Source organism: Ailuropoda melanoleuca, chromosome 6, assembly GCF_002007445.2.
Source record: "Ailuropoda melanoleuca isolate Jingjing chromosome 6, ASM200744v2, whole genome shotgun sequence".
In the NCBI taxonomy this organism is placed as follows: domain Eukaryota; kingdom Metazoa; phylum Chordata; class Mammalia; order Carnivora; family Ursidae; genus Ailuropoda; species Ailuropoda melanoleuca.
In genome coordinates this window covers 96,467,373-96,488,275 of record NC_048223.1, presented here as the reverse complement: position 1 = coordinate 96,488,275, position 20,903 = coordinate 96,467,373, and the positions used below count along the sequence as shown (strand labels likewise).

At 35.3% G+C, this 20,903-nt stretch overlaps 1 protein-coding gene across 4 annotated transcripts in view; it reads left to right on the top strand.

The window, feature by feature from the left end:
- Positions 1-20,357, top strand: part of LOC100480232 (protein FRA10AC1) — a 38,858-nt gene extending 18,501 nt beyond the window's left edge. For all 4 annotated transcript variants that reach the window (XM_034662966.1, XM_019796274.2, XM_019796273.2 and 1 more), the window contains 6 exons: positions 1,479-1,592; positions 2,766-2,808; positions 7,370-7,488; positions 12,482-12,520; positions 17,662-17,740; positions 20,189-20,357. In XM_034662966.1, coding sequence (XP_034518857.1) covers positions 1,479-1,592; positions 2,766-2,808; positions 7,370-7,488; positions 12,482-12,520; positions 17,662-17,740; positions 20,189-20,231 — 437 coding nt within the window. In that variant the 3' untranslated portion in view covers positions 20,232-20,357. The remainder of the gene's footprint in view (positions 1-1,478; positions 1,593-2,765; positions 2,809-7,369; positions 7,489-12,481; positions 12,521-17,661; positions 17,741-20,188) is intronic.
- Positions 20,358-20,903: the final 546 nt, after the last annotated feature.

The window sequence follows — 20,903 nt, the reverse complement described above, 5'->3', positions numbered from 1 at the left end:
ATATAAAAGCCCTTTATTGATAATTGCATTTTAAAGTGTTGATGCTCCTGAAAACTACATAAGAGCATTTAGGAAATAATTTTAAACTAATAATTTAAAGAACCTTTAAACTGAAAATAAAGGTTGCACTTTAAAATGATTAAACATTGATGCCACCATTGTGGATCTTTTACATCCTCCATGAATTGGATGTCTCTGTGAAGTATAAAACTGGATCTGCAATAAGGCCAAATTAAGGAGTAGGAATTTTTCTTTTTTTTTTAGATGAAGAATCAGCCCTGAAGATACTCTAAAGGAGAAGGAAAAAGAATACATTTAAAGCTAGTTTTAACTTTTCTTAGTATTACACTTTAGTTTGTGTTTTTATCTAAACAATGAGAAATTTTGAAATGTCTCACCATTGTAAAATTTTGTACTTTTATTAAATGGAATTTTCAGGTGATGGTAAGTAAGGCTGCCTTTAAAAAAACTGAAGAGCGTTCTTTAAGGTACTATAACTGAAAAAAGGATTAGTTGGTAAGGGAAAGCTATTGATCAGATTTAGAATTATAATTTTGTTGCTGTTTTATCAGTAGAGCCATTACTGAACATGCACAGATTGATGAACTGTTCATTTGGAATGAGTAAAAAAATGCCAATTTAGAAAAGTTACAGGCTGTTTGGACTGATAATTTTCAAAATTCATTTTAATAATTTCTTTTTTATGAAAAGTTTAGATTTTTTTCTGTGGGTTTAAATTATTGAGATAAAAATTCTTTTTTGTACAAATACAAGGTTCATCTGTGAAAGTAAATAGTTGTTGAGTAGTTTATTTTTTTCTCTTAGGTCATCAGTGTTAGTCCTTTTTTACAGAATGTTTTAATATACAGTGGGCATGATAATGTGGTGTTGATTTTAGTGTCAGGTAACTCTAAAATTTAGAACATTGGATTTGATTACTTATTTTACTTTATCTCAGAGTGCTACCATTTTAAAACATGCTTTAAGTGCCATTTTATGCTGGTACTTAAAATAGAAGCCACAATGTTACTACTTAAAATAAGAATTTTAATCAATTTAAAAATTATTATTAAATATTAAAAAGGAATCACCTGGGTGTAAATACATGTACAATGGAAATATAATTATTTTTTTAGGGTATTACTGAGTATATTTTTTTAGTACTTCCATTTTCCGAAGTATAAGATTTCCTAACCAGGGAGTTGCTGAAACCCTGATCTATACAGTGTTATCTCTAATAAGCAAGCCTTCTGTGACTGATTTTTTTTTTTATAACCTTTCTTCAGCTCTTTGATTTAATACTTGTATATACATTTATTGAGCATACTATAGTTATTATGCTAGGTTATTTTTTAAAGCTGACTACCTAGAACTAAGAATTTATGTATGTTAAGAGTAAATTTCAGGAGTAATTCCCAGATTGTACAGATAAACATTGTCACCAGCTATCATAGCCAATATTCCTTTCTTTATTGCAGGCCAGTTTTTCTGTGGAAATAAATGTTGTGATAAAAAAGAAGACTTGAAGAGTTGGGAAGTTAATTTTGGTTATATTGAGCATGGTGAAAAGAGAAATGCACTTGTTAAATTACGTAAGTTGACCTTAGGTGGGATAGAATTGATTTCTTCAAAGTTTATCTAGTAATTTAGATTTTAAAATATATAGACTAATTTAAAATTTGATTTAAAAAATTTAATATATTTTTCTGGAAGTGCTCTTTTTTCTGAGTTTCCCAAAGTGACAAATAACTTTTGAGCCTACAATTTTTATACTCTCAGCATTACGTGACATTTATCTGAAACAGTTCTAATGCCAAATGTAAACCTATAATTTGTAATGTGAAGACCTCTTCCCATTAACATGAGAATGTCACCAATGCAGAATGAGATGTGGAGTATCAGAAAAGGCAACATAAAATCTCATGTTACCTGGTAGCTGTATTGTGGTGGTGTGGACAATAAATACACTCTCTTTGTGTCAATAAAGAAAAGGTTTTAGGATGGCATAATTGTTCTTGATATCAGTTTTAAAAGCTTATTAAGGTTATACCCCGTAGTATAGCAGCTTTCTCTTAATATGCATGCATGTTTTAGAATCCGTGGTTCCTTCCTTCTTTCTTCTTTTTTTTTCTTCTTCATAAATTAAGCTAGTCTTATTGTGTCAGCTTCTTTAGTCCATCATGTTAGCAACCTTCTCTGGGTCCTAAATAAATGTGCTTCAGAGTTTTCTGCCTACTCCCTATAGGAGTGAAGAATTTCCTCATGTGCTACTTAATGCACACCAGTGCAGAAGTTGCTCCTGGAAGTGCTCATGGGGAAAAGTCAGCTGGTATGAACTGAGATTAAGGCAAAAGAAGAGGCCCCAATTGTGGAACTTTTTGAAAAGCTCTTTTCTATTTGAATACTCTGAAAGCACTTCAGAGGAAGTGACTATACCCACACTGTTGCTATTAGATATCTTTGATGTGAGACACACATTAATGCTGTATGTGAAACAGAGTTTGCTTTTAGAATAAATTGACAGCACTTTTTCCTAAAATAATGTTAGAATGTTTTCAATTCCTCAAGCATCCTTTTACCCTTTTTATTATGCATATGAATTTTTTGGGGGGAGTGAATCAGATTGTTCTTTTAGATTGTTTTTTCAGATAATCTGAAAAAGGGATATAAGGAATCATGAGAATGTGTGATATTAAAGGTAAAATGGCAGTACAGTTAATTCAAATTCAGTCTTTCAGTGGTGTCACTTTTTTTTTTTTTTTTAGGATTATGCCAAGAATGTTCCTTTAAATTAAATTTTCATCACAGGTAATACTGTCTTTTAAAATGCTATTGTTAATCTTTAGTAGTCTTGGACATAGTCACTTACCTGCACTGAATGTCTAAATGTGGACTTGAGTGGTTGATGGTTTAATTAATTGATTGTATAGACTATCCGGTATTACTTTGTGATATACCATACACATATACCAGAACACTGGAAGTTTGCCATGCCTTACTCTAGCCAAGCAGTTTTAAACATGTAGGCCTCTGCAGGGTGGTAGATAGATGCTAGAATTTTTAGTTTGGAGTCAGTGTTAAGAAACCATAATATTCTTGGAAACTGTATTGTAAAGCAGATCTTCATAAAGTGATGCTTATGTCTCATTTCTTTTTTTAAATTTAAATTCAGTTAATTAACGTATACTATATTATTTGTTCAGGGATACAGGTCTGTGGTTCACAGTCTTATGTAATACCCAGTGCTCATTACAACACATACCCTCCCCAATGTCCCTCACCCCGTTACCGCATCCCAACCCCCTTCTCTCCAGCAACCCTCAGGTTGTTTCCTAAGATTGTCTCTTATGGTTTTTCTCCCTCTCTGGTTTCATCTTGTTTGATTTTTTCCTCTCTTCCCCTATGATCCTCTGTTTTGTTTCTTAAATTCCAACATGAGTGAGATCATATGATAATTGTCTTTTTCTGATTGACTTATTTCACTTAGCATGATAACCCTCTAGCTCCATCCATGTCTTTTCAAATGGCAAGATTTCATTTTTTTTGATGGCTGCGTAATATTCCATTATATATATATACCACATCTTTGTGGATGGACATCTGGGCTCTTTCTATAGTTTGGTTATTGTGGACATTGCTGCTATAAACATGGGGGTGCAGGTGCCCTTTAGGATCACTGCATTTGTATCTTTGGGGTAAATACCCAGTAGTGCAATTGCTGGGTCATAGGGTAGCTCCATTTTCAACTTTTTGAGGCACCTCCATACTGTTTTCCAGAGTGGCTGCACCAGCTTGCATTCCTACCAACAGTGTAGGAGGGTTCCCCTTTCTCCGTATCCTCGCCAACATCTGTTGTTCACTGACTTGTTAATTTTAGCCGTTCTGACTGGTGTGAGGTGGTATCTCATTGTGGTTTTGATTTGTATTTCCCTGATGCCAAGTGATGTTGAGTACTTTTTCATGTGTCTGTTGGCCATTTGGATGTCGTCTTTGCAGAAATGTCTGTTCATGTCTTCTGCCCATTTCTATTTTTTTTTTTGAAGAATTTATTTATTTATTTATTTGAGAGAGGGAGAGACAGAGATAGAGCGAGAGAGAGCACAAATGGGGAGGAGAGGGAGAAACAGGGTTCCCACTGAGCAGGGAGCCTGACATGGGGCTCGATCCCAGAACCCTGAGATCATGACCTGAGCCGAAGGCAGACGCTTAACCAACTGAGCCACCCAGGTGCCCCAGCCCATTTCTTGATTGGATTATTTGTCCTTTGGGTGTTGAGTTTGTTAAGTTTATAGATTTTGGATAGTAGCCCTTTATCTGATATGTCATTTGCAAATATCTTCTCCCATTCTGTCAGTTGTCTTTTGGTTTTGTTGACTTTCCTTTGCTGTGCCCAAGCTTTTTATCTTGATGAAGTCCCAGTAGTTCATTTTTGCCCTTGCTTCCCTTGCCTTTGGCAATGTGTCTAGGAAGAAGTTGCTTCGGCCGAGGTTGAAGAGGTTGCTGCCTGTTCTCCTCTAGGATTTTGATGGATTCCTGTCTCACGTTGAGGTCTTTCATCCATTTTGAGTCTATTTTTGGGTATGGTGTAAGGAAATGGTCCAGTTTCATTCTTCCACATGTGGCTGTCCGATTTTCCCAACATTTGTTGAAGAGACTTTTTTCCATTGGACATTTTTTCCTGTTTTGTCAAAGATTAGTTGACCATGGATAGAGTTGAGGGTCCATTTCTGGGTTCTCTGTTCTGTTCCATTGATCTGTGTGTCTGTTTTTATGCCAGTACCATACTGTCTGGATGATTACAGCTTTGTAATAGAGCTTGAAGTCCAGAATTGTGATGCCACCAGCTTTGGTTTTCTTTTTCAACATACCTTTGGCTATTTGGGGTCTTTTCTGGTTCTATACAAATTTTAGGATTATTTGTTCCGACTCTGTGAAAAAAGTTGATGGTGTTTTGATAGGGATTGCATTAAATGTGTAGATAGCTTTAGGTAGCATAGACATTTTCATATTTGTTCTTCCAGTCTATGAGCATGGAACATTTTTCCATTTCTTTGTGTCTTCCTCCATTTCTTTCATGAGTATTCTATAGTTTTCTGAGTACAGATCCTTTGCCTCTTTGGTTAGGTTTATTCCTAGGTATCTTATGGTTTTGGGTACAATTGTAAATGAGATCGACTCCTTAATTTCTTTTTCTTCTGTCTCCTTGTTGGTGTATAGAAATGCAGCTGATTTCTGTGCATTGATTTTATATCCTGCCACTGTACTGAATTCCTGTATGAGTTTTAGCAATTTTGGGGTGGAGTCTTATGGGTGTTCTACATAGAGTATCACTTATGTCTCATTTAAACAATGTTTTATTTGGAGTTTGTCATTCTTACACAGAATCCTATACCTTTATTCTCATCTCAGATGTTAAAATCAGACTCCTGTCAAGTGAGCTAGAATGTGTCTGTCATGTTGAGTGGGGGAGAAATATCAGTGTTCTGCAATGTGCAGTGTATATAAATAAGATCATGGGCTTTGAAACCAGACCCTTGTGTATTCCTCTCAGCTTCTCCACTTACTAGTTGTCTTCTTTGGGCAAGGTTCTTAACCTCTGTAAGACCCAATTTTATCACCTCTAAAAATGAGGATGCCAAGGTTATCGTGGGGATTAATGAAAGTGCATGTAAAGTGCTTGACATAGTGCCTGGCAAATGGGAAGTTAAGCAAAATGGGGTCCCTGGCATTGAAGATGTTCAGACAAAATCTGTCATCTTCCATTATTGTGATGGTCAAGTTTCAAGGCCTGAATAATAGTTGAAAGTCTAACAGTGAGATTCTGCAACTTTATAAAATGTATATGTCAGTATATTAATTTTAAAATCAGCTGTTATAAATATGCTTTATTAAAGCATATTTTAGTTATTAAAAATGTATATTAAGTAATTAATAATTTTTAAATTCTTGAAATTGGCAGAATCTTTTTAGATTACTTGAATAGCCTAACCTTTATTTTTTTTTTTGATATTTTTTTATTTTATTTTATTATATTATGTTAATCACCATACAGTACATCCCCAGATTCCGATGTAAAGTTTGATGCTTCATTAGTTGCGTATAACACCCAGTGCACCATGCAATACGTGCCCTCCTTACTACCCATCGCCAGTCTATCCCATTCCCCCACCCCCTCCCCTCTGAAGTCTTCAGTTTGTTTCTCATAGTCCATAGTCTCTCATGTTTCATTCCCCCTTCTGATTACCCCCTTTTCTTTATCCCTTTCTTCCCCTACCGATCATCCTAGTTCTTATGTTCCATAGATGAGAGAAATCATATGATAATTGTCTTTCTCTGCTTGACTTATTTCACTTAGCATTATCTCCTCCAGTGCCGTCCATGTTGCAGCAAATGTTGAGAATTCGTTCTTTCTGATAGCTGAGTAATATTCCATTGTATATATGGACCACAGCTTCTTAATCCAGTCATCTGTTGAAGGGCAGAATAGCCTAACCTTTATTTCCCTTCTCCATCAGTGAGACTTTAGGTACCAGAGAGTTTTTTTGACCTTGACTTTTGAGCTTCATTTCAAAATTGAAATGATTCTTATGAGAGGCAGAAAGTGGTTACTGCCTTAAATAATCTTACAGCATTTGGTATAAGGACCTTAATTTGGGAGGTCTGATGAGCACGTTTCTTGAAACTGAACCTCTTTGTTGTCTCTTTATTTTCTTTCCTGGTCCCAGTTTCAGCATTATCACCTTTTTCTATCTCGTATTTCCTTTCTTAACCACTTAAAATCAATTACTTGCCAACCGTGGTACTAGCAGCCTTGTAAACCTGGCCTAGAAGAGATTAAGCTACAGCAGTAAAAGGGCAAATGGTCTAAAGTAGACATTTTCGTTAACAGTGAACCCCTCCATCCTCATTCCTTTATGCCTTTACTGTATTCTTTTATTCTTAACAGAAGAATTTTCTACTTGGTGGTTTAGAGCTGTTACAGCATTTCTTCTTCTTTTACGTGTTTTTTCAAAGTATAGGTAGCTATGAATTACATGGAGGGAAATGACATTTTTGTAATTAAAAAAATGGCTAACTGATAGAAAATAAAAAGAAGGAAATGAGTAAAACTGATTTATATTTACTAAGGTTTGTAGATAGAACTTATAAAAAATTTGTTTCAGAGTTTTAGGCTTCATTTTTTACAGTATTGTCTTTAATTAATATACTAACCTAAAATATTTACAGACTCATTTAAGACTTTCTTATATAAATTACATTGTAAAAATAAGTTACTTTAACTGATTTGACTATTTTGCTCTTTGGTTCTTATTTTTCATAATGGTCAGTTGAAAAAGTTAACTTTAATTTTTTATTGTTCAACATAAAGGAGAAAAGAAGTCAAGTCAAAAAAAAGAAAGGATAAAATCAAAAAAGATTATGAGGAGTCATCACATAAAAAATCCAGATTATCTTCTGCAGAAGAGACCTCAAAGAAAAAGGAAAAAGGTACAAGGGAATTAAAATATAATAACTACTCACATTTTTTAACATGAAATGTAATCTGCTAAATGTGTCAAATATAGAATTTATTTGGTGAATGCATGTAGATTTCTGTCTTATACTAGTTGAAAGGGGGGGACACCTGGGTGGCTCAGTCGGTTAAGTGTCCAACTCTTGTTTTTGGCTCAGGTCATGATCTTGGGGTCATGAGGTCGAACCCCAAGTCAGGCTCTGTGCAGGGCATGGAGCCTGCTTAAGCTTCTCTTTCTCCATCTCCCTCTGCCCTCCCCCTTCCTCGCTTGCTCTCTCTCTCCCTCCCAAATGAAAAATAAATAAATCTTATAGTAGTCAAAACTGGTTTGGGAATTGATACTTTTTTTTTTTTTAAGAGAAGTGGAGAGGGACAGACGGAGAGGGAGAGAGAGAATCTTAAGCAAGCTCCATGCCCAGCGTGGAGCCGGAGCCCAGCATGGAGCATGATGCTGAGCTCGATCTCAGGATCCTGAGATCCTGACCTGAGCCAAAATCAAGAGTTGGACACTTAACCGACTGAGCCACCCAGGCGCCCCTTGGTTGGGGAATTAAGATATGCATTTACAGCAACTTATAAGAGTTTCAAGAACAAGGTTGGTTTTAATTCTTTTGAAGCAGATGGTAATAATATTGCAAACAATATTCTCCTTCCTCACTTTGTCACTTATAGACTCGTTACCTTGAACAAGTCCCTGAACTTCTTCAGTTCGGTATTCCTCATATAAGTAGGGGTGATGTGAGTGAAAGGCATTTGAACGCTGTAAAACAGTACATAATCTATGAGTCAGCATAAAGTTATAACACTGGGATTTCATTACCATGGCCTATGTGATTTTCTCACTAGCTTATGAGCTTCTTGATATCATGGAGCTTAATATATATGTGTCCTCAGAGCCTAGCATGGTGCTGTGCACCTACACTTAGTAAATAATTGTTAAATTCAAATCCATCAGTCAGTCACGTACTTCTTCCTCAGTAGTGCTTAAACTCTCTAAGCTGTAATTTCTTCATGTGTAAAATGGTTATGCTAACTCAAGTTCCTAGCTCAGGATAGTTCAGAAGTTGAAAGGAGATAAAGGATATAAGTAGTTTGCATGGTGCTTGGCGTGTAGTTAGCTATTATGAAGGTTACTGCTAGTTTCTTTTTCAGTCCATAATAGAGTCAAATTGGCTATAACTTAGAGTGAATCAAACTTAAATTATGTAGTCAGTGATAGATTACATTAGATTCAGCCAAATGTTAACACAATACTTGGACAGGAGAGGGCTCCCTTGCTCCAGCTATGAAGATAATTAGCTAGGTTTCATTCTTACATGTACTTTAGTGAATCATAACATATTCAAGCATATAGTATCGCCAAGTTTTCGACTAGATGGTGAGAGGAAAATACTGTTCTTGTTTATTGAGAAACAGTATTTGAAGCAGAATGCCTTTTTGTGTCTAAATCATTTCCCAACTCCAAAATAAATGTTAATTAATAAATGTGAAAATTCCATTTGGGTTTGAAAAATTTTTGTTTTAAAAATGTTTAATGTATCATACTTGAGAGTTTTATTGTATTTGTTATTGTATTACATAATATTTTATTCTTATCATAGTATGATACCATGTGAATCACTACATATTCCAAATTAAAGAATAATTCCTACCTTGTGAAAGCTTGTTTAGTACCTTCAAAGCAGACGATTAAGTAGCTGGATACTCGGGATTGGGTATGGAATTGGAACCCTCAGATTATACATACGTATGCATGTGATCTTCCTTATAGATGTTTTCCCTGTAGTGGTCCATATTTCAGTAGATGACACCTCTGTCAACCTAAAAACTAATCAGATATCTGGAAATTATCCTCGACATCTTATTTCTCATTATTTATGTTTAATTTGTCCCCAAATCCTGTCAGTTTTACCCCCAGAGTATGTATTTCTCAAGTTCTCTCCACCCTAATTCAAACTACCATGTTTTCTCATCTAGACTACTGCTCTCTTGTCCTTACTAGTTCTGCCACTGTCTTGTCATCCCACCTACTCTCCCCTTTGTGCATTCTCAATAAAGCAGTGATGCCTGTTGTTCTTAGGATAGTACCAAAATCCGCACAAAGCCCAAGGGCTCTATATGATCCATCATACAACACTTGTTTCTCACCACGCTCCACCTCACTTTCACACTCCACACTCACAGCCTTTCAGTTTCTAGGAAATGCCAAACTTCTTTCCATTTAGGGACTATGTAGATGCTGCTTCCTCTCTTTCTAACCCCCTCCCCCCACTGCCAGGTCCCATCCTAATCCTCTGAGTCTAAGTTTAAATGTCACTGATCCTTTCTTGATTCCATCCCTGACCATGAATTTAAATTAGTACTTCTAATTAGTATCCCCAGCACCCCACTAGCACATGTAAGGTGTAAGTAATAAAGAATGAGGAAATGAAAGACTTTGAAGATTATTTCAGGACAACTTCAGGAATAGAGAACCAAAGCAGAATGGAACTGAGATAACGGTTTCTCATTTATTCTTTATTTAGAGCACCTTTGATAGCAGAGAGTACAGGATAAAGTTCTTCTTTTCAACTTCCGTGGCGTAAAGCAGAAAATGACATTTTAACAAACTTAGGAAAACCATGTGGAACTCTGTAATATCTTTGTACCTGGGATCATCTGGAACTAGCTTGATTTTGATGTGATGCTTTATAGCCAGACCACCTTAATTTGTCCCAAATTTGAGTAGTAATTAATAAATGCTTAAAATCTCAGGTGCATTTGAACTGTTGACAAAACTTCCTTGATTTCCTTCCTATTTTTGTGGCCTCTCCTCTGCCTCTTTTTTTTTTTTTTTTTTTAAAGATTTTATTTATTTATTCGACAGAGATAGAGACAGCCAGCGAGAGAGGGAACACAAGCAGGGGGAGTGGGAGAGGAAGAAGCAGGCTCATAGCAGAAGAGCCTGATGTGGGGCTCGATCCCACAACGCCGGGATCACGCCCTGAGCTGAAGGCAGACGCTTAACCGCTATGCCACCCAGGCGCCCCTCTCCTCTGCCTCTTGATTATAGGTCCTCCTCAGTCTTACCCTTAGATGTTGGAGTTGCCCAAGGCTCTTATTGAACTTCCCTTCTTTCTCTCTGTTCTCCCTGTATGATCCCACCTACTCCTGTAGTGTCAGTTTACAACCATACAAAAAGTAAGGGGGTGGATGGATGGATAATTGGATAGCTGATGGCTGAATGAATGGATAGAGAGAAAATGTAAGACCAACAGCTTGACTTTGAGGACCAGTCAGTCTGCTTTGGCAGGTCTGAGCAGAACAAGGTACTTAGGTAGAGTGTCTTGGCAGAAAGTTGAAGATCTTATCGCTCCCACCACTACCACTGCATCCCCAAGCTCGCTTCTTTGGGAAGGCCTTTCCTGACACCCTTCACCCCCTTCCTCCAGGCAAGCTTAGGTCTCTGTTACACATTTCAGTAGCACTCTGCACTTCTCCTTTAGAGATACATATCAGTCATCTTTGGAATAATTTATTTTCTGTTAAGGAAGGGACCGTGTGACTTATTTAATTCTTTATCTCCAGTTTCTAAGCACAGTGCTTTCTCCACATAGTAGGTGTTCAATAAATGTTGGGTGAGTGAGTGAATCAGTGAAACAGCAGTTTCTCAACATTGAAAGAAACATCAGAGATCTGCTCTGGGATCATGACCAAAAAGATATTCTGTGGTTTTACTTTTCAAAGTATGGTCCTTTGGCATTGTCATCACTTGGGAACTTGTTAGAAGTGCACAATCTCAGACCCTTCCGCAATCTCCTGAATTACAGTTGCACTTTGAGTTCCAGGATGATTCATATGTACCATAGAGTTTGAGATGTACTCCTCTATATCAGGTACTTGTTCTGCTTTTGCTTCAGCACCTCCAGGGAAGAGGAACTTACTACCATCCAAAATATTCTTTTACATTTCAGTTAGTTGTAATTGCTAGCAGGTGTCTCTTTAACTAATTTAGCCCAAATCTACAATTTCTTTCCTTCGGTGCCACTTATGTCCTTAGGCCTCCAAAGTAAGCCTAACCTCTTTTTACATATAGACATTTGGAAAAGGGTATTATATTCCTCACATGACAGAGAAGAATTTGTCACCAGCTTAGCTGTATTTTTATTTGCTTTCTGATGAGTGGGAAATCAGAGTGAAGAAACAATAAGCTAAAAACAAAACAAAACAGAAGGAAACAATAACCTAAAGCTGCAGTCCAGGCCTTGGCTTCCTGTGGAGTCCTTACCCTGTGGTTCTGACACCTTCTTCATTGGCCCTGAAAGGGGCCATGTATGCATTAGCTTTGGTTTATGAGATCTCTATCCAAGGAGGTTGGAGGAATTGGTACTCTCCATCTCTTAGCTGTCATTTTTTTGATTTATCAGCCTTCAGAATTATTTCCCTTGTGGTCTTACTACAGGAGACTCCGTAGAGTGATGATTTTTTAAAATTATGCTAGTAGACTTTTAGTACTTTTTTCTTTCTGTTTCTCTGATTGGATAACTTGTAGAACTGAAACTTTGTTTTATGAAATAATATTTTGTGTGAATTTTAGTTACTAAGAATTCTCATCTGTATATGAAAAAGTATTGTGAAAAATGAGTATTTATAAACTGCTTTCAGATGTTGAACATCTATAGATAAAATATGGTTATATTGCAGCTAATCTATGAGGTTTCTTTTTTAGCAACATGAGTTTTTTTTTTTTACAGGTGTTCATATTTTTTAAGCTTTGTGGGATATATTCCAGGCATAAAATACCTCTGCCTAAAAGAGCCTAACATTTTAATTAGATAAGTTTGAGGAACATGAAAAATTAGAAGACAGTGAGGAGCTTTTCTGTAAGACTATAAAGTAAACTAGACTCTTAGGAGAATTCTGGTTACAGCTATAACTGTTACACCATTGCAAAATGATTTTTAACAAAACATGCTGTTTTCTTTTCAGGGCATTCATCCTCAAAGAAATCAGAAAATTCTGTAAACAGTAAGTATCTAGTATTTCTTTATTAAATAAAAATGTATAGATTCAAGTTATTCAGTTTGGGTTTCTCATCAATTGTGACTTGCTCTGATACATTATTTTTTGGTTTTGTACTAAAAAAATCATAGAGAAAGTACCAAAAGTGTATGATTTCTTTTCCAGTTTTGAACATTTTAAACTTTCTTATTTTAAAATAGAAGAGCATAAAATTTCTTCTTCAGTAAATGCAATGGATACACAATTTAATTTCACTTTATAGAATATGACGGAAGAAAAGCAGAAGGATGAGGTTGGAATGGAAAAGGATTGGGAAAGTGGATTAAGATTTAAGAAATGTTGCTTATATTGTATACTGAGTAATCTGTTATTTGGTGATTTTGACTTATCAAATGAAATGTGTGGTTTGTGTATGGAAAGTAAAATGTTGGCAACTGGTTACTACTGGTTAGTTATTTAATAAGTACTGTGGTTTCCACCAGATTGTATCAAACCAGATTGGATTTTATTATTATTTTCCTTGCAACATTCCAAAAAACATTCAAATGACTTATAAATACAATAAAGTAAGGTTTTTAAAAGTAAAATCAGGATAATGGACATATAAGATAGACTAGCAAAGTAAAGCTTGAGTAAAATTAACACAGACAAATGTTTACTAAAAAGTTCTGCATAATCACAAAGGTAGATCACACATTTATCACTGTTCTTCCAAACAACCAAACCAAAGAGGGGAACCACCAGTAGAATGATTAATTGTACCCATATGATCATATGCAGGTTATTCATCTTTTTCCAGGTAGAGTTCTGAGAGCAGACTCTCCTGTGGGTTCATAAAAGGGGCATCCACCTGTGATATAACAAACAGTAGCTTTGCATCTCAATGGTAATACAATGTCATAAAGACCTTGCAGTAGGGTTAGGGCTAACAATAAAGTATAGTTCAATAGCCTATCTAATTCATTTTATAATATCTGGACTTAATGAGACTTCTAGGCTTGGAAATTTGTGAACTTAAGAATTTTTTTTTTCTGATTTAAAGTAATATATATTTACTGTGGCAAACTCAGAAAAAAATTAGTAATTACTCCAAATCCCACCATTCTCAAAGAGAAACATTATTAGCATTTTAATAGAATTCTTAAGGAGAATTTTTAAGTGGTTAGTAATCAGAAATTTTGCACTATGAAAAATAGAAAAAGAGAAATTTTAAGATATTTACTGTTTAAAGATTTAATGGAGAGGGAGGTGTCAGTGGAGGCATTCCTCTAGTTTAGGGATACAACGTATTTCTTATAAATTATTTTGCTCATACCAATTTTGTTTTCAGCATATTTGAAGTGTCCTAAAGCACTGATACTTTGTTTCTTCCCATGCAAATCCTAATTGATCTGTAGCTCCTTTTCCTAAATTAGGTGAAGTGTAGTGACAGTTTCTAGAACATAGCCTGGCATGAGAATGGTAGATTCATGCTATCTGGGCTGAACTAGTGTGTGTGTATGTGTGTATGTGTGTGTGTGCGTGTGTGTGTATACCCACACTATCTTTCATTTCCACCTGGATAATGTTGTTACCCTTTTACCACCATTTAATGTATGGATTATTAAAACCAAATCTATGAAGAAAAACCCAATTTCTGTGGGGAAAAAGAATTTTAACTTGAATTTGTTGATTATTTACTCTTATCAGCCAAAATAGCAAGTGGTTTACTTGTACTACCTCATTTAATCTTAATAATGGGCATACAATATTCCATTTTGCAGACAGGAGAACCGAAACCCAGAGAATTTACATAAATTGCCAGAGATCTAGTAGTTGTTTAATAGCAAAACTGGGATGAAACACAGATTTATAATTCCATGAAGTCTATGCCCCTTTACCTATATCAATAACTGTTCAGTGAATCAAATATAAGTCCATATTTTATACCCCAATTTTGGCAGATACATTCTATAAATCTGCATTAAATGATTTGAGCTGTTTATGTCTCAGTTCTATATGTAAAATAGGCATAAAGACACTTAACTTTGTTTTATTATTATCAGAGCCAAATGAGACAATATATACGTAAAGCATGTATCCAACACAAAGTAAGTTCTTGATAACCTGTAGCTATTATTGTTACAGAAAGGGGAAAAAAAAAAACAGACATTAAGCAGAGTCTGTGTTTTGTTCTCTAGAATTGGTCAAATCAAAAGTTAAGTCTGTAAAAGTTTGACCTGTCCATTTGTTATCGTAATTGGAGACTTGCCACTTCTTCAGTAAACCCAAGTTATTTAGGTATCATATAATATCTAGAAAAACCAAGGTGACAGATCTGTTCTCATTATTCAAACATACAGGGAAAATCATATGCACTTTGCATTTTAGAATTTGCATTCTAAAAGCAACAGTGAAAACTTAAAGTAGGTCAAGAATGGAATAACCAAGGAGTTGACAGAACTTGAAATTGTGTTATAGGAAGAAGGTTGAAGGAAATACAGATGTTCAGTTTGGAGAAAAGCGAAGGGATGGGAGGAAAGGGGTGAGGAGGCAGATGTGGAAACTGTAGATGTTTGTAAGACTGCTTTTGTGTAGGAAACTTATTTTTGATGGCTATTTAGCAGAACTAGAGTCTCTGGATAAAAATTGCCCAGAGACAGATTTTTGCCTTAATTTAAGGAAAAACTTGTCAATTAGAACTGTCTGAAGAAAGGAACAGAGGCATGGGCTGCTTCAGGAAGTAGTGAGGTGTTTGAGCTTAGATTGGACAACCACTTGTCCAGGGAGATGTTGCAGTAAGAGATTCAGTCATTGCATAAGGGCTAAAGACCATACAGAGAGTCAGTGATGTACATTCTGATCCCTACTTGCTAATAACTGCTGCATAGCTTTGACACTGATACAAGAGTAACCTTTGTAGTGCCTTTTCTGCTCCTTGTGATTGCCTTTGCAGTGCCCCTCCCACCTCTTGCCGGCTGTGGCAGTTACCATAGAGACGGTTTCTAGTTATTGTCACTCTCAGGGACCTAGGAGGGCATAGATTCACAGAGTTGAACTTAAAGGTCATGTAGTCCAGTCGTCTAGATTTGCTTCTCTAACAATATTTGGCTACTTTTTAAGCATTTGATCTTTCAAAGAGAGTTATTTTATAATATTCTAAACTGATTTCGATCTTTTAGTAAAACTGAATTGTCTAGGATCAGAAAACTGATGTAGGAAAGTGGCATGTGGGACGTATTGAAGGGAACAAGAGGACAGGTGATTGTAAGGCCTTTTACATAGCTGCCCACTTTCAAAGATCTTGTAGGTTTTGTTCTTTGACATCATTAACAGGGTAACACCATAATGTTAACTATTAGGCCTAATTAGTTTTTCTGTGCTTGCTTTATCTCATGTTAGTGAGTTTTCATAAAAATAAGAGTAGAACACTTTTATTCTCTCCTCTCACACATTCATTTTGGGACACTAGCAGTTTCAGTGCTGGTGGTCATTGAGTGGGAATCTTGTTCCCAAGGCTTTATAATTTTATCATCTTGTCTTTGTAGGTAGATCATTACAAATACAACCCCTGGGGTGCCTGGGTGGCTCAGTTGGTTAAGTGTCGACTCTTGATTTCAGCTCAGGTCATGATCTCAGTGTTGTGAGATCAAGCCCAGAGTCGGGCTCTGCACTGGGCATGGAGCCTGCCTGAGATTCTCTCTCTCCCTCTCCCTTTCCCCCCTTCCTGCCCCAAAATAAAATCCCTCTCCTTTTTTTCTTTTCCCCTGCCATTTTTGTTAGAATTTGTGCCAGAATAGATGCAGTTAGGACCAAAGTTCATACATGCATATTGATTCAAGGATCAAAGTCCAACAGGTAAAAGGCTGAAAACACTGTGGGCAAATCAATGCTGTTTTATTTTTGTGTGTGCTTAAGGGACATTCTGTATTGACAGGCTGAATTTGTGTCAGTTCTTTTTGAGACTAACTTATTGGAGAGGAACTATTTACTAATATTATGGCATATACTTTTATTGCCTTATATTTTTCAGTATTTGATAATTTTTAGTTCACTAATATAGGGTGATTTTTGAAACATGTCTATTTTGTTATATTTTAAAAATAGAAATATCTTTAGGTTTTGACTGGTTTTTAAAGGCAATACATGATCATTGTTTAAAATACAAAAAATTTGGAAATGTTTAAAGTAGAAAGTGAAAATATCCTAGGCCACAGGTAATATAACTACTGTTAAGTTTGTTTGGTCCTTATAAACTTACAGTATATATACATATATGTAATCATAAATCGGGTTATACCATGCATGCTTTCTGTAACTTTTAAAAAATTTTGAAATAGCACAGACGTTTTTCCATGGTAATACTATAGACATGCTAAGTTTTTTTTTAACGGCTATATAGTATTAATTTAACCAATCCTTGATCCCTAATTGGTGGGGATATAGGTTGTTTTCTTTTGTTGTTATTGTTGTTATTTAATGAACATCTTTGTACATGTATCTCAGGTACTTATTTATTCTAAGTAAATAAATTCTTAAAAGCAGCATTGCTGGTCAAAGGAGATATGTACATTTTAAACTGATCTGTATTGCTAGATTTTCCTCAGGAAAAAAGTTTACAGAATTTTTACTCCTAACAATGTATGAGTGTGTCTGTTTCTTTACTGAAACTAGCTTCTTTTAATTAATTTAATCAACATCAATTTTTAAAAGCACCTGACAATATTTTTTCATAATTTAACTAACTGGTCCTACATACTAGTTCATTTCTTGAGTTCTTGATCCTAATGTAAATATACTCTACAAAAATCTTAACCTGCATATCTTTTGTATGCCAACAGAAAGAAGAAACTAAATCAAAGGCAATTATATTGCAAAAGATTGTTCCTTTACAAGAGTTAATATTGGAATTGCCACTTTAACTCCATGTAATTTAGAACTTCCCATGAGACTTTCCTTGGTCTTTTTGCTGAGATTCTTTGGTATATCTCAGGTTATTTATTTTTAAAAAGAATTTATTGGTCTGACAGAGTGAATTACATTTTCAGAGCCATAAAAGTTGAAACTAAACTGCAGTTAAATCTGAAGTTAATTTCATTGCATTGGTGGTTAGTTTAAGATATGTTTTAAATATAATACATTTTAAAAAATCTCTTTTAAATGAACAGGAGATTCTGATGAAGAAGAAGGTACTTCAGAATCTGAGCTTTGGAAGGGACCCCTACCAGAGACAGATGAAAAATCACAGTGAGTCCTGATATTAATAGATAATGCATACCCTTTGTATCAGTAAGGAAGCTACAACCACAGCCACTCTTGATAACAATTAATGAAAAAGCTTATCATCATGAATGTCTGTTTAATGCCAAGGACTTCCTAGCCTGGTAAGATCAGAGTTTATTCCCAGTCATTGTTTGTGGCCATAAACAGCTAACTCATCCAGCTTCCTCTCGATGAGTAAATCTTTCTTCAGCTCACCTTGACAAATGACCCTCTGGTCTTTGCTTAGGATCCTTCAGAGAAAGGCTGCTTACTGGTTCCAGAGCAGCCTATTCTTGATATTCTGATTATCATAAACTTGTCCAGGGAGCCCATTGAAGCTGTTTATGTACCGGTAAAAGTTTACTTGCCAACAACCACCTTAGCCCCCCAAAGACAGATAACTCAGTGTACACATTGTTATCTGCCCTGGGTTGGAGGAGCTGTCTGGGTGTGGGCTGGAATTTTATCAACTCTTGTCATATACTGGGATGTTCAGCACTTGAGCTTTATCTGTTAAAAGAGGATAAAATAATACCTACTGCATAGAGTTTATTGTGAAGATTTAATGAAATAAAGAATGTAAAGCACTTGGTACAATACCTACAAATACAAGTGCTCAATAAATTTTAGTCCCATTTTGTTAGTCTTTAGGCATATTGGTTCATAATGGAAAGATACCTTTGAGTCAGTCATAATTCACTAATTTAAGCTGATTATGAAACATCTTGCTAATTATGATATGTTTCAGTGTAGTAGAATTCAGGTGTATTGGAAAGAGGTTTTTTAAACAAGATCACTTTTTTTCTGTGACATTAACTTTTTTTTTCCAGCGATGTAAAGAATTCCTAAATGTGTGGTCATTATAGATCAGATTAAAAAAAAGTTATTACTGTAAATAAAATATTGCTGTCCTAGTAAACTGTGGACTAAACTTTTAATGGTATAACTTCCCGTTGAAGAACTTTATAGCTGAAATGGACAGATCAGCTCAACTTTTTAGGCAGTAGAGATACTTGAGTAAATCCTAAGAAGACTCCTATCATCTAGAACTTTTTGTGACCTTATAAATATACTTGACATTGATCAAGTACTGAACATCTAAGCCTACACAGAGATTCAGTTAATTTCCTTTTTTTTTTTAAGATTTTATTTATTTGACAGAGAGAGAGAGCCAGCGAGAGAGGGAACACAAGCAGGGGGAGTGGGAGAGGAAGAAACAGGCTCCTAGTGGAGGAGCCTAATGTGTGGCTCGATCCCAGAACGCGGGGATCACACCCTGAGCCGAAGGCAGACGCCTAACACTGCGCCACCCAGGCGCCACTCAGTTAATTTCCTAATAAAGTTCTTACTACAATTTTAAAAATTTTACTGCATTTGGCTGTCATGCTGGGGGAAAAGGGACAACAGCATGGGGAATACCAAATTGTAGATATTTCTTAAATCGATTTTTTTTTTAAATTTGAACATGGGTGTAATGGCTTTAAGCATTCACATTTATTTAAAACCAAATAATGGAGTCCTATTATGAATCTCTAATCTAAAAGAACTTTTTCTGAAGAGACTGGTAGACTGGATTTAACTTTCCAGTTTGATTTCCTGTTTCAGAAGGAAGAAAAGCAACTGTGTGTGTATATATACATTTAATCCTCACAGCACCTCTGTGAGGAAATATAATGTTCTCCTTTGTACAAACAAGGAGACTGAGCCCAGAGAAGTTAAGTAACCTGCTCATATAAGCTAATAAGTGACAGAGCTAGAACTTAAACATTGTCTGACTTGAAACCCTGTGGTATTTTCCTGTATCACTCTGGTTCCTAGTGCTAATATTTATTTAGTACTTGACAGTTTTCATAGTATTTTAACACATTATAATACAATTTAGTATCCCCTTTCAGAGTTTGATCCATTGTTTTAGACATGATATTTACTTCTACAAATATATATTTACTATCCCCAGAGCAATAAAGACCTACAGCCTAAGCAGATTTTCCCCATTCCTAGGAGTAAGACTTATACTTTTCCTGAAAATAGTTTTCTTTTTCATCCATTTCTTGATCAGACTATAATTTGAAGTGAGAATGAACAGAGAAGTTATAAAGTCAACCAAAAAAGTAAAGAGAAGCAGTAACATTTCACAAAGTATGTACCTTAAAGTAAAATCTTAGGTAATAAATACATTTAGGGAGAGGTGGCAACATATAAAACATATTAAATTTAATCAGTCTGGGTATAATTATGATTATTCCAAAAGCTAAGAATTATTTGATGGCTGAATCTTGAAATATATCAATATATAGAAAAATCTTATATTGAATTAAATTATATTGAGTTAAAATATTTTATTTTCATTAATTACATACAATGTGTCACCTAGTAATTTTTTTTCTATAATAGTGGATTTTAATCAGTATGTATACTTTTTCTTTTAAATAGAGAAGAAGAATTTGATGACTATTTTCAAGATTTATTTCTGTGAGATGGAAGAGAGAAACCTACATTCCTTAATGTGAAAGTACACTTTGAAACTCTTCACAAAAATTTTATCTACAAGTTGCAGCTTGAGTGGTTTATCTTCAGAAATAAAATCCAACTACTCTCAAGATTTCAGCTGCATTGGAAGTTTTTCAGTTCTACTGGAGACATGTTTCCCCATCCCTTATATATATCTTTTCAGTTGCTTATCTATGACTGCTCCATCTGTAGCTGCTAGAGAATGAAGCTAGTACACTGTACGGAGAGTCCATTGTTCAGTATTTTGTAGGGGTTTTTGTTGTTGTTCTTACTCATTCATTTTTATCTTCCCTTGCATCAATTAGTTTAAATTATTAGAATTATTGGTGTTTCACAAAAATTATAAAATAGAGTAAGTATGTCTTCACCTTCTTTACTTGCCTTTGATACACTGGCACCCCTCTTTTTAAGTACCTACTTTCCCATTACCACCTCACTGCCTTTTTTTTTTTTTTTTTTTTTTTTTTTTTTCCTTTTTTTTTTTTTTTTTTTTTTTTTGCTTACCTTTCTCTTATTTCCTTCTCACCTATGCTACTTATGGGAGTTTGTTACAATCAAATTCGACTTCCCAATGTGTGAGTAGTCTATTATAAGGTAAACTAATACCATGGGGCGGCGGGGCACAGCAAATGAGGTC